The 13,863-nt window shown below is 37.3% G+C and overlaps 1 protein-coding gene across 1 annotated transcript in view; it reads left to right on the top strand.

The window, feature by feature from the left end:
- LOC110312113 (transmembrane protein 45A-like) overlaps positions 1-13,512 on the top strand; it is a 29,694-nt gene extending 16,182 nt beyond the window's left edge. The window contains exons 3-7 of the mRNA XM_021185658.2: positions 1,855-2,047; positions 5,293-5,499; positions 6,799-6,986; positions 11,329-11,474; positions 13,068-13,512. Coding sequence (XP_021041317.1) covers positions 1,855-2,047; positions 5,293-5,499; positions 6,799-6,986; positions 11,329-11,474; positions 13,068-13,161 — 828 coding nt within the window. The 3' untranslated portion in view covers positions 13,162-13,512. The remainder of the gene's footprint in view (positions 1-1,854; positions 2,048-5,292; positions 5,500-6,798; positions 6,987-11,328; positions 11,475-13,067) is intronic.
- The last annotated feature ends 351 nt before the right edge of the window (positions 13,513-13,863 follow it).

Genomic DNA, 13,863 nt, shown 5'->3' with positions numbered 1-13,863 from the left:
AGGCATTTAAGGATTTCAGTAACTGCACTCAATGAGCTATTTAAAAACAGGAACATGCGATTCCCAAGTGGATATAGGAGTGGCTGGAAGGAGTTTAAGGGGGTTTAGGAGTGTATAATAAAATGAATTTATACATAAATAATAAATAAATTAAAATGATATTAAAATATAAAACCCTTAACATTAAGAATCAATACATATTGCTAAATATACTTACTTATTCAAATAAATTAGGACAGTTTTAGTCATACCAGGGCCTGAACATGAGTGTTAACAGCAGTTTTTATTCATAACTGCCAAACTCGGAAGGGATCATTCATTTATCTATAAAACATATTATCTATACTTATATATGTGTATGATATAACATATTACTTATTGATTCATCTATTGGTGAATATTAATATTACTTGTGTTTTATTTTCCACTCTTGATGTAGCAATGCAATTCTTCACATATACATAGGAGAGGAAGGCGTGTATAACAAATTTCTAGGGCATGTATTACAAACAGAATTGTTGTGCTGTGAGGTATATGAACTCTAAACTATTCCACTAACTTGTCAGATTACTTTTGAAAGAAGTTGCGCCAATTTATACTTAATATTAGCAGGGAATAACTTCTCCATTATTAAGAACTACCGATAAGAGAAGTCAAAAGACAGATCTCAAGCCATTCCTCAGAGTTTGGACAAGAACCTATGCTCAGTTCTGTGAGATATACTAGGCCTGACTGTTAGATGGTGTGTATCATTTAAGGGTACATTGAAAGGAAAATCTGGGGTCTTAATTGGAGGAATTATACTGGAGTATTTAGGTCGGCTTCCTGGTTTCTCCCAGTGCTTCCCTTAGCACCACAGAGCAGTAACCCACAGGGACTGACCGGAACTGGGGAAATTCTACTTTTCTGATCAGAGGATATTCTGAAATCCTCTTTCCTCATTGTGTTTAGCTCTTACCTAGTGTTAGATTCATAGAATGATTTTAAAATGTGTCATCATTGTTCTGTTGATGTCCCAATAGATTTGAACAAAGGGCTGCACACAAAATAGATAATCATACTGTTCAAGACCAATTCTTTGACCAAGGAAAGGTTATTTCTTTGGAAATCTGAGGCAGTATGTTTCCAATCTTCTGTGTTGCAGTCAGGCCATGCAAAAGTTCCCAATGCAGAAGAGAGGGCTGAGGAAGAGAAAGCTGAGGGAAACACATAGACTTCAGTGACTCAACCTTCAGTGATGTGCTAATTGCTTAGTCAGCTAGCTAGAACTGAAACCATAGCCCCAGTCCACCTACATGAAGGGCTTAAAATGTGTGTGGAAGAACAGGCAAATGTTAGATGGATGCAAAAAGCCCCTCTCACACACTTGGTCCTTGATACTTTGAAATCATGTACATGAAAAAAAAAGCATAGACAACTTTGTATCATTTCAAATTCTAAACAAACAGATCAAGGTTTCATATGACTTCCCTTTATGCTTAAAAAGCAAGTGGTTGATGAACTGCATACCGTCTTTTAAAGAAATCTTGTTGAGTTTTATATTAAAACTGACAAAATTTTGCCTAATACTTGTGAGATCTGGGGAGGTGATTTAACTCCTGTAAACTCATACCTCAATTGAAAATGCAATAGCAATCCCTTTGGCTAGAGATGGCACTTAAAACATCCCCCACAGTGTGCATGATCAAGTGTCAGAGCGAATTTTAACTTTCTATGGGCATAGCTGATACTATAATATGATCTACTAAGTGCTAATAACCATCAGGAGCCACTCTGCTGTTTGGGGATGAGAAATGATTTGGAGATGTTCCACAAGTGAAATGTCTTATCATCTGTATATTCTTCTCTTTGTAGGTCTCAGGGGATGCTGGAGGCCACATTCTTCCTGGACTCTTTTTAGTTACCATAGGTCTCTGGTGGAGTACAAAGAGTATTTTGAAGTATATTTGTAAACAGCAAAAAAGGTCTTCCTCCCTTATTACTCCCCAATTTTTATCTCGAGCAGAAATTTTGGAGGGAATTGTGATTATTGTCGTGGTATTAATAGGTAAGCTGACTTATTGTGTTGTATTTTCTCAATTTTGTCGTTTTCATATGCATAAAAAGATTTTGTTACAAAATCAAGGAACTCCAAAGCTGACTGTCTTATTAAAAAATATTTATTAAATATTCTAATTACAATTTCCATGTAATATAATTTGGTAGAAAGATGGCATTTTATGTTTATACAAAGGTTTATTTTTTAGTTAAATTATTGTTATTATTATTGTTATTATTATTATTGTTATTGTACTTATTCACTTTACATGCCACCCACTGTACCCTGCACTGCCCAGTCACCCCTTCTTATAATCCTTCCCCCATCCTCTCTCCCCTTCTCCTCTGAGCAGGTGTCCCCCACTGAGTATTCCCCCACCCTGGCACTTAGAGATAGCCCCTGTTCTACTTGTTTGGGATATACATGTAGACCAAACTGCACATCTACTACATATGTGCAAAGAGTATGTTCCATGTACGTTCTTTCGTTGGTGGTTCAGACTCTGAGAGCTCCAAGGGTCTAGGTTAGTTGACTCTGTTTATCTATAGACCTCCTATCCCCACTGGGGCCCACAATCCTTTTTCCAATTCTTTCATAAGAGTCCCCAAGCTCCAGCCACTGTTTGGCTGTGGGTATCTGTGTCTGTCTGAGTCAGCTGCTGGGTGGTGCCTCTCATGTTTCTGTCTGCAAGCATAACAGAGTATCACTAATAGTATTAGGGATTAGTGCTTGCCAGTGGGATGGGTCTCAAGTTGGGCTGGTTTTTGGTTGGCCATTCCTTCAGTCTCTGTTCCATCCTTCATGCTTGAATTTCTTGTAGACAGGATAATTTTTTTTCTTGAAAATTTTTGGGTGGGTTGGTGTCTCTATAAGTTCACTAGAGTTCCTGCCTGGATCCAAGTTGGCCTCTTCAAGTTCCATAGCCCCAGTGTAGTATAGTGAGTCATCCCCACTGATTCTTGGGTGCCTCCCTTATCCCAGGGCTCTGTTTCTTCCTGGAGATGCCCCCCACCTCCTCACCACTGTCAGTTGCAGATTTCCACTCCTTTTCATGGCCTTTTAGCCATCTCTCCTGTCCTTCCCCACACCTGATCCTGAACCCCCCATCCCCCTTCCCATTCCCATCCCTCCCAGATGCCTTCCTCTATCTGCCTCTTATGACTTTTATTCCCCTTTCTAAGTGAGATTCAAGTGTCCTTGATTGGAAGGCCTATTTCTTTTTTTTTTTTTTTGTGAGGGTCTCCCTTCGGGGGACTTTCAGTTGATCCCCACATGTTGGTTGCTTCTGCAGAATAAATGCTCTTTGTTTTTGCATACTGAGTCTGGGGTCTTCTTTCAGCAGTTTTCGGACCCTTACAATGCATAATTCTTTGACTATATATTAAAACATACTGAGTTGTATTCTTTTTTTTTTTTTNTTTCTTTCGTTTAAGTGGGACGTTGCATTTCTTTTTTTTTTTGATTTTTAATATTTTTATTACATATTTTCCTCAATTACATTTCCAATGCTATCCCAAAAGTCCCCCATAGCGCCCCCCACTTCCCTACCCACCCATTCCCATTCTTTTGGCCCTGGCATTCCCCTATATTGGGGCATATAAAGTTTGCAAGTCCAATGGGCCTCTCTTTCCATTGATGGCCGACTAGGCCATCTTTCGATACATATGCAGCTAGAGACAAGAGCTCCAGGGTTCTGGTTAGTACATCATGTTGTTCCAACAATAGGGTTGCAGATCCCTTTAGCTCCTTGGGTACTTTCTCTAGCTTCTCCATTGGGAGCCCTGTGATACATCCAATAGCTGACTGTGAACATCCACTCCTGTGTTTGCTAGGCCCCGGCATCGTCTCACAAGAGACAGCTATATTTGGGTCCTTTCAGCAAAATCTTGCTAATGTATGCAATGGTGTCAGCGTTTAGAAGCTGATTATGGGATGGATCCCTGGATACGGCAGTCTCTAAATGGTCCATCCTTTCATCACAGCTATGAACTTTGTCTCTGTAACTCCTTCCCTGGGTGTTTTGTTCCCAATTCTAAGAAGGTGCACAGTGTCCACACTTTGGTCTTCATTCTTCTTGAGTTTCATGCGTTTATCAAATTGTATCTTATATCTTGGGTATCCTAAGTTTTGGGCTAATATCCACTTATCAGTGAATACATATTGTGTGAGTTCTTTTGTGATTGTGTTACTTCACTCAAGATGATGCCCTCCAGGTCCATCCATTTGGCTAGGAATTTCATAAATTCATTCTTTTTAATAGCTGAGTAGGGAAGGCCTATTTCTTAATAAATTAATTGTAGTATTTATTTTACCTAATTTAATCATGGTGAATTTTCTTTGTAAAATTGTTTGGATCCTCTGAAATTATTTTATAGCAATTTTTTTCTGGTCTCTGAAAGAATATACCCTTTTAGAAACTAATTTGCAAGTGATGGAAAGATAATCAAGTGGTTGTTTAAAAGCTTCAGTAAATCGTTGCTGAGAGATTATGGAGGGGAGTCAAGGCTGAGGAAAGCCTTGTTTTATGATCTCACCCTTTTATTTTTTTCTAATGTCTTGAATTAGAGAAAATAGTTGGGCCACATAATTTATGAGGTCTTCTCATTGCTTTTGGGAATTCCCTAAAAATGGTCTGTTTTTAGTTTCGTTGTAACCTGTCAGTTGTAAAGGAGAAAACCTTCTATTTTCCATTACATTTTAAAATATGATTCACACTGTCTCCAAAGAGAATAACTTATCTGCAAACTTATATATGTTAGTAAGCAAGCCATCTCTGAGAAAGTTCAAGTGCTTGTATAACTGATTATACCGTATGCTATATTGGCTGGGGCGTCTTGCTTATCTTCAGCTGGAGGAAGCTAAATCTTAATTTTGGTTTTGAACTCAGGAACCAGGGCCAGTCTTTTACCTAATGGCTATCCAAAGGTTTAGTAGCTAAGAAATGAACAGTCACCAACTATAGGACAGTATCATAAACCTTGGACATTAGATTAGAATAGACACTTGAAGCAAAGTCATGAGCATTGATTTAGACTAAACTGTGTTATCTTAGTGAGCATTTGATCCTCTAAGGAAGTCTAAGGTGTCTCTACACAGCTGTTAGTGAACCACCAAGAGGGGAAGTAATGTTTTAAGAGGACACAGCAGAACTCAGTAATGCTCATATTTTCCTGTCTGTGCATGCCAGGTAAAAAATCATGTAGAATGTTGCCAAAACTGTGACATGATTTTTTTTTTTTTTTTTTTTTTTGCAGCAATGGTTGGCCAATTTTATGGGATTGTAAACATAAAACCATCATCGCATAAAGAAATGCAGGAGGCCCAACTGCAGAACTGGCAACATATCGTCATGTACGTGGTCCTTGCAATGCTGGGTGTGACCAAGATCTTATGTTTCACCATTAGCTCACTGCCAGTCTCTTTGATCACGTTAATGTCGTCAAATATCTTCTTTGTGGAAGGTTCGTATGCGGGAGGAGGTTTGTTTGCTTCGCCCCTTTCTTTCTGTACTTGTCTCTAATAGTAAGTACATGGGCAATAATAAGTCTTATATAATAAAATATTTTTGTTTTCTTAGTATTGGTTGACAGGGCAAAGTATCCAAGCCTTATTAAGATATTTGGGTATGCTCTGTAGAATGCCAGTGGCTTTTCTTCTCTCCTGACTCATCCTGCAATATTGGGCGTATACAACCATTTAATGTCATTCACTAGTGTTTCGCATTTGCCCTGAAGAATCACTAATATCTTTGTTATTCCTTTGCTTTCTTAGCAATTATCTTTTTAAAAAATATTTTTAACAATGAAAGAAGATTAAACCCAGAGTAATGAAGGCATGAATCCTCAAATGGGGTAGCCAGCTGTTAACATATTCTGCCCCCAACCCGCTACCTTTTAAATCACTGATATAGTAAAACTTTGCTAGCATGTGCAAAATAGATTCTGTAAAATTCAATCATTTAGAGTTGGAAGTCCGAATTTTGAGAGATTAATGCAAAAGAAATCATAGTTTTGTTCATTTGCTTTCTAAAACTACTGTGGTGGGCGAGGAAGAGGTCTTCAATGAAGACGTGAGAATGTAGATTGATTGTGAATCTCTGAAAGCTACAAATGGCTAGGAGGCAGCTGCCCCTTTCATCTCGGCTAAAGAAAATAGTTCTTGCCTGCTGCCTTCTGAGGACAAGGACCAGAAAAAAAAATTGCAACAACTAATAGCTTGGTTCTCATATCTTTAATGAACACCCTTTTCTTCTAGCTTAATAAGAACCACTAAGTTGAAAGTGGAATATGTTTATGTAATGAAATATCACAGATGCTACCTGCTGCTAATATTGTCACACTTCTTAAGATGTGATATATGGGGGTGTTTACTTTCTTTCAGGGGCCTGAATTTAAGGCAAGTCTGGCTTCAGCTTAATCATCTGCATATTCACTGAATTGTAGCTCTCTGCTCGTATTTATTATCCATCAGCCTGCATAATAATGCTTTTAAAATCAGTTAGTTGAAAATTCCATGTTAAATGAGAAAAGAAAGGTTAGAGAAGGAAACAGGATTGAATCTCAATAATTCCATCCTAAATAGGCAGTGGTAACTGAAAAAGAAAAAGCCAAGATGCATTGCTGTGAGACTTATCAGCTGTATAGGTGTGTAAAATTCTGTGGCTAGGGAGGGAAGGAGGGCACGAGAAAGAAGTGGTAAGTTGATTCTCTTTTGTTTTTATTAAAAAAAAAACAAGCTCAAATTTCCCCCTACCCTTCTAGCTTTCCTCATTCACAACCACCCTAAAAGCCTGATAGTGGTGGACAGCTATGTGCATCAACTGCTGAAGTTCAGTGCATTATTGGCTGGTCTGGCTGCCTTTATAGAATTCCTCCTCACAAAGAACAATGTGGTTATGGAGCTCCTGAGGTCAAGTCTCACCATGCTACAGGGGGCTTGTTTTGTTCAGGTGAGTTGACACCTTTGGATTTATCTTGTTTCTACTTGTGACTTCTCTCCTTAGTGGCTGAGATATTTTCCTCTAGGCTCCAGAGACATACTGCCTATAGTGGAACTGTTGGTCTTTAGGCCCTTACATCTTTAAGGGAGATAACATTATATTCCTAGTAGGAACACCAGTAGAGCAACTGAGCAGGATGTAGGATGTGCCAGTTATCATGCATCTGACTCTCCACTACATAGAAACCCTGAGTTGATGATATTAGTCATCAACAATTCTTGATCATAAGACAGCATATTGCCTAGTTAGTAGTGAGCTCCAGAAATATATGGAAAGCAAGAAAGCCAGGAGTCAGTTATCTATTGAGAAACTTTGTTTGCCATTGTATTGAAAAATAAATTTTTGAGACAGTATCTCATTATGTATCCCAGGTTGACCTTGAACTTAGAATCCTAGAATCCAAGGCCTCAGCATCCTTAGTGCTGGAATTTAGGTGTATGCCATGTCTATCTTTTACTGGATTCTTATGAACATCCAATTTTTCCAATTTATGATAATGTGCATTTAGGCATTTTCATTTCCAACGGATTAGTAGGAAGATCAAGAAGATTAAGCTATTTTGCAAGGTTCATACAATAATGAAACTAGGCACTTCTCTGTTAAATTATTTTCTTTATAAGCTTAGCTTAAGAGGCACACATCCATGTTAATGGAGGCAATGCCACCACATACAGGATATTATGGGCACTCAAACAGGAATCTTGGATGAATAGGGTCAAAGAGGTGGATATGCTTGACACATGGTCGAAACAATGAATATGCACCCTCACCCAAACCAGCAGCTTTGCCCCATCCATTTGCCATTCTGTTAATATATGTGGGGCCTGGAAAAATGTTAAATGCTGAGGATGAAAACAGTGTTATGCATCTTTCTGTGTTGAATGCAATATATACCATATCGAAACTTCGGCCATCAGACTAGGGAGAAAGCCCAGTAGCCTCTTACCTCTACCTCAGGTCACTTACTGCCTCTAGGGTAGTTTTTCAACCTTCTTAATGCTGTGACTCCTTAAAGCTATTCCTTGTGTTGTGGTGACCTCCAACCATAATTGTTCTTTTCTTGCTACTTCATACCTGCAATTTTACTACTGCTATGAATTGTAATATAAATGTCTGATATGCAGATCGCACAAGGGTCAGTTGACCACCAAGGGGTTGTTGTGACCCACAGGTTGAGAACCAATGTGGTTTACATTGCTACTAGGGCTTACATTGTGGTTTACAAAGCTACTATACTAAAAACCAACCAACCAACCAACCAACCAACCAACCAACCAACCAACCAACTATCCAGTGACACAAACAGAGTGAAGCAGGATCTAAGTCTAAATTTATCTTATTTTAACCCTTAGGCTATCTCTATTTGATGATGTCAACTCTCTGACCTCAATATTTTATTAAAAGCAGAATTATAATCAGTGATTGATTATATACATACTTTATGATGTCTGATAAATTGTGCTTTGGTATACACTTAAAGATGCAAAGAATATTTGGGATGGAAGCAGTGCATTGCTTAAATAGGCCATCCTAGGGGTTTTTAGTTATCAGAAAGTCACTTGACAATGCTTTCTTATAACTTGTGTGAAATACAAATACTTGAAATAACATTGTCAGGTAAGGGAAAGGGGCAGTATCATGACCAACAAAATAGGAAATATGTGGTCTAGGGGTAACATAGTAACATATCTTCATGGGTCCAACTTCATTTTTAGCTGTGATCATTCAAACTGCTGAGATTCCCCAGACTGACCTGGTTGTTCAGTGCACATTCCTTCCATATTGACCATCATGGCAAGAATATATATTGATGGAGAATGCAGCAGAAGGAAGAATCCAGGCACTCTTACTTTGGAATGCTGTCTGGGTCATTCAGAAATTTTGACTGGTGTCAAAATTATTGAACTTTCTGAGTTCCAGACTTCCTTTTATAATAGGAGGGATAATGAGACCTCCTTATTGAAGTTACTTTTTAAGACTAAAGATTACTTCAGACAGTTTATGCATATATAAGGATAAACTGCCTGGCACATGGCATATTTTACTTGGTCATATATATGAGATAATAAAAGTTGGAGTTCTCATTTCAACCAAAGGGAATATATACACCGGAGCAAGTGATTTAAGCAAAAAAAATAAATAAAAAATCATCTTAGTTTCTACTGATTAACTCAGAATATTTAAAATTTAAGAAAGAAATGAAATTAAGTCTTTACTCAATATAGACTAAGTGCATATTTTTCTATAAAATTTCATTATTTGTAAAATGAAGATTACAGATTAAAGGTGATAATACATTACAAAGAGGTCATTGGAAAGAACTTGAAAGCACTGCCATAAATATATGGCCAGCTTGCCATAGCATTTATATAGTTATCCATGATATAATCTAGATTTGTTATATTTCATTTTGCTCTAGAGACCTGAAATCTATCAGTCTACTATCTGCCATTTTATTGGGATAAAGTTTATGACACACAACTTTAAAGGATTAAATTCATCAGCCTTTATCCTATTCCAAATGCCATACATTACTACCTCTAATGCCCTCCCAAACATTCCCATGCCTACAAAGAAAACCCTGTGCTCAATTAGCAGATATTTTCCTTTGTCTTTGCTCCCAGGCTTTGCCAAGCACTAATTTGTTTCCTCACCCCACATATAATGGATATATTTTTTTTTTAAAGTGGACAATGCACGGTCTACTGTTTCTGCTCATTTTTACTCAATATATCTTCAAGTATTATCCATGTTATTAAATATGCTAATAATTCACTTTTTCATCTTTGGATAATTATCATGCTGCTATGAACTTTTCTGTACACATTATTTTTGTTGAATTCTTGGAGACATCCCTAATAGTAGATTGCCTGGTTACATAGCAATTCAAAATTCGACTCTAAGAGAAACTGTCAACCTTTTTCTAGTTTCATTTTACACATTTATGGATTCCAATCCCCCTGCATCTTCATCAACATTTCCAATATTTTATTTATTATTATGATTGCCCTTCTAGTAAGTGGTTTCCCATTGCCATTTGATTTACCTTTCTCTAATTACCAATTATCATAACTTTTCTTATTTTTTGCTACTTTGTGGGCTCTTCTCCTATCTCATAACAATATCTTCTCTGGCTCAAAAGTCTCCTCACTCAATAGTCTCCTATTGTCTCTCTGCTCAAACTCTTTTCTGCACTGTCTTCTATTCTTTCTTCCTGCATCAAGTATCTTCTTTAATTCTACTCTCTGAGCCTAATCTTCCACCACCTGGACCCTACTCTCATCCTCTTCCAATTCTACTCCTCTCTTTCAGCCTCTGCTAGCTTTTTATATCCTCTTATGTTCTCAAAAGTCCAAGAAGCAATCGACACTGAAGGTCATAGGGTCCAATTGTTCTAACAGCTATATATTCCCAAAGGGACAGTTAACAACAACTGAGGATCTTTTAGAGGGCCAGGCAAGCAAAATAAATCACACTACAAATGATGTTGTTCACCTTCTGTATGACTATTGACCATTTTCATATTAAAGAACAATTTTCTCTATACATGAGAACTTCATTTATGTATACAATGAATTATGACCATATAATTTATCATAATATTCTCTCATTTCATCTCTCTTAGTCTCTGAATCCCTCCCCAACCCATCTCTCCCAACTTCACATCTTTTCTTTCTTGAAACCTAATTCAAATTAGTGCTTCCCATATGCACATAGTGTGGGATCATCCATAACATGGGGAATCTACAACAGGCCACGTCCTCTAAAGAGAATGACTCTTTCTTCTCCATATCTATCAACTTTTAATAGCTCATCAGGAAATGTCAGGGCCTGGAGAGAACCTTTCTCATCTATAACAGAACTATCCTTGGCTTTATTTTGTGGCTAGTTTGGGACATATAACTACTTCTTCCTTGAATTTTATGAGTGGGACAGCCATGTTATCATATTCAGAAGACAGCATTTCACAACAATCCTCCCTCTCCTTTGGCTCTTATACCCCTTCTGCTTAATCTTCTAAGATGTTCCCTGAGCCTTGGAACTGATACTAACCAGGGCAAGAAGACATCTGAATTATGATGACCCATTTAGGGATTAACACTCTTTCAAGAGAGTTTAGAAAGATGACTAGGTAGATGCTGTCTATGTTACTAAACTAGGTAGAAAGGCATGACTTATCTGTGCTCTCTCATATGTTGGCAATCATCTAGTTGTCAAACACTTGGAATAACTGTGTTTGGTAATGTGCCTGGTTATTTTATGTGTGATTTTGTTTTGTTTTAAAACACAGATTGGCTTTATTCTATATCCCAAAGATATGGAGCATGCATGGGACCTGAATGATGTCAACAACACTATAATTCTTTCCACATACTTTGGTGTTTATTATGCATCAACCTATGTCATCATTGGACTTAATTATGTTCTTGTTAGCTGGTAAGTTAATGACTTGCACTCATCAAATATGATCATCAAGATATTACTGAATAGTTAATCTTAAAATTTAAATCCTTACCACAAATTGGTTTCTTCTATTACTGTTCTATAAGAAAAAAAACAGTATAGCAGAAAATTCTCTGGTAGCACAGAAATTGCCAGAAAAACAGTAAATGCTGACTCTAACTTGGAATAGGTGTCTCTGATGTGCCTCTGACAAATACATCATCCTGCAGCACATTTACCTGAGCCTTCCTGGCAGGATATTTGAATGTCCTCTAGAACAGTTCCCTCTGATGAAAAAGGCCCAAGTTTTTGTCTTGGAGATGGAGAAGAAACGGGAAGTCTGCCATCTTAAATATTAAGTATATTCATCTACTAAAGTCCCTCTTCCCTGTCTGTCTACTTTTTAGGGATCTATTTGATTCCTAATCCCTTCATAGTGACAGGCCCAAATTTCATCAGACCATGGAAGGCAGAAAATTGAAATCAAGATATAGGTGCTTAGAGAAGTTTCTCATAAAATGAGAATGATTTTGGTTATTTCATTTACCATATTTGTTTATATATAGTTTTCTGTGGTTTATGGAAATTATGTTCTACTTATGTGGTCACTGTACACAATGCCCTTATGATAGTCATATGTAGGAAAAAAGGTGCATGGTTCACACTGATATTTTCCTTTGGATCATAGAAGTAGAGAGCTTGCTCAACTTTGCCACTAAGAAGCTTCATACCTTGGAGTGTTGGGACATTGTAAGCACCATTTCCTCCAAACCTTGATCTGAGTTTATTTCAAAGTTACTAACATTGGGCATAGGATGGGGGCACTTCTATCTACTTTAAAAACAGATTTATTCTTTGAGAATTTTATACATGTATATAATGCATTTTCACCATCCACTTTCATTTTTTCATCTCTAATTCTTCTAAGACCTCTCCAGACACCCCCTTTTCTCAACTTCATGACCTCTTCTTTTAAAATACGCACTCACTGTGTTTATTGGTTCTCATATACCCATAGATTCTAAGGCTGGACATCTACTGGAAAGGAACTTGACACCTTTCTGAACTTCTCAATTTGTTGTGTATATGGGTGTCACCTGTAAACAGCCAGTGCCCTGCTTACAAAAGTACTTCTTTGAAGGTACAAGGAAGAGTTGAAAGTCAGCCTACACTTGACGTGGCATTAAAGTTAACTTGGGCTAACTATAATAAAGGCAATGGCTTTATGTACTTTCTTCAGTTAGCAGCCATCTTCTTGTAATTCATAGGATGTTGTGGAAACTCCACTGATAGAGATTTCATCTAGGCTTTCCACAGATTGTAGATTCTCCTGTTTGTGTTAGAAATTATCTAAATAATGTCCTAATACAATAAATTTGAAAGCCCATAATTTATCTGCTTGCTTTTACCTTACTTTAATCTATACAAATTTTAAATAGCTCAAAAGCAAATAGAAATTATTTTCCTTTTGGAGTTGTATCCACAGTTACACAAATAATCTGGAGTTCACTTTATTATAGATTTACATTGCTTTAAGGTTTGATTTTTCATGTCATCTAACCATGGATAGCTTTCTTTCTCCCTCAGGTTCATTAAGTGGAAACTTAGCAAGCTTTATCCATCAGAAATTCAATTTCTGAAAGATTATGAACATCAAGAAGACTCAGAAGATGGTATGTGATTTTTGTCCCCAATTACTTCAGTTCTCCTAGAGAAAAAGTTGACCACATCTCTCTAAAGGATAAGAGGAATGATTCCTGGAGTGTATAGTAACAACGCTGAGACACTGTGAAAGGAGCATCAGAGCAGTGTCTGTAAGAGGAGAAAGCTACCGCAGCATTGAAAGCCACTATTGCCCCTACACTGTTAAAGCAGGTGAATGATTAACACATGAAAAACCTGCTTGTTATACTAGAAGCCATCATCTATGCAGGGTAAAGATCTTCTGGTGTAGTCCCTGTGAGGAAAATCTTACCCCCAATATATAAATAAGCCCAATAAACTCATTCTCCAGGATGGACTTTAGTCCATACTTTGGTTTCTTTGGTTTATTTCTGGTGTCTCATCTGATATTATTTATATCTTCCAAGGGGAGGAATTATCACAACATCTAATCTCTAAATACACACACTCAAACAAGATACAAGCTGGGGAGTTCTTGTAAGAATAACATTTGGTTCTGTCTAAGACTGTCATCAGACCCAGGGATCTGGGAGACTCTTAGTTGGCAAGAAAAGAATTAATAGCAGGCTGATAGGAAACACAAACAAACAAACATTAACTGCAGCTAAAAACAGAAAAACTAAGTTTTGTCAAAAAAGTTATTTTTGCTCAATTACTTCAGTTCTCCAAGAGGAAAAGCTGACCAGAACTCTTTGAAGGA

The sequence above is a fragment of the Mus caroli genome, chromosome 16 (genome assembly GCF_900094665.2).
Source record: "Mus caroli chromosome 16, CAROLI_EIJ_v1.1, whole genome shotgun sequence".
Taxonomy (NCBI): Eukaryota; Metazoa; Chordata; class Mammalia; order Rodentia; family Muridae; genus Mus; species Mus caroli.
The sequence above is the reverse complement of the archived record's forward strand: the minus strand, read 5'-3'. Positions and strand labels throughout refer to the sequence as shown.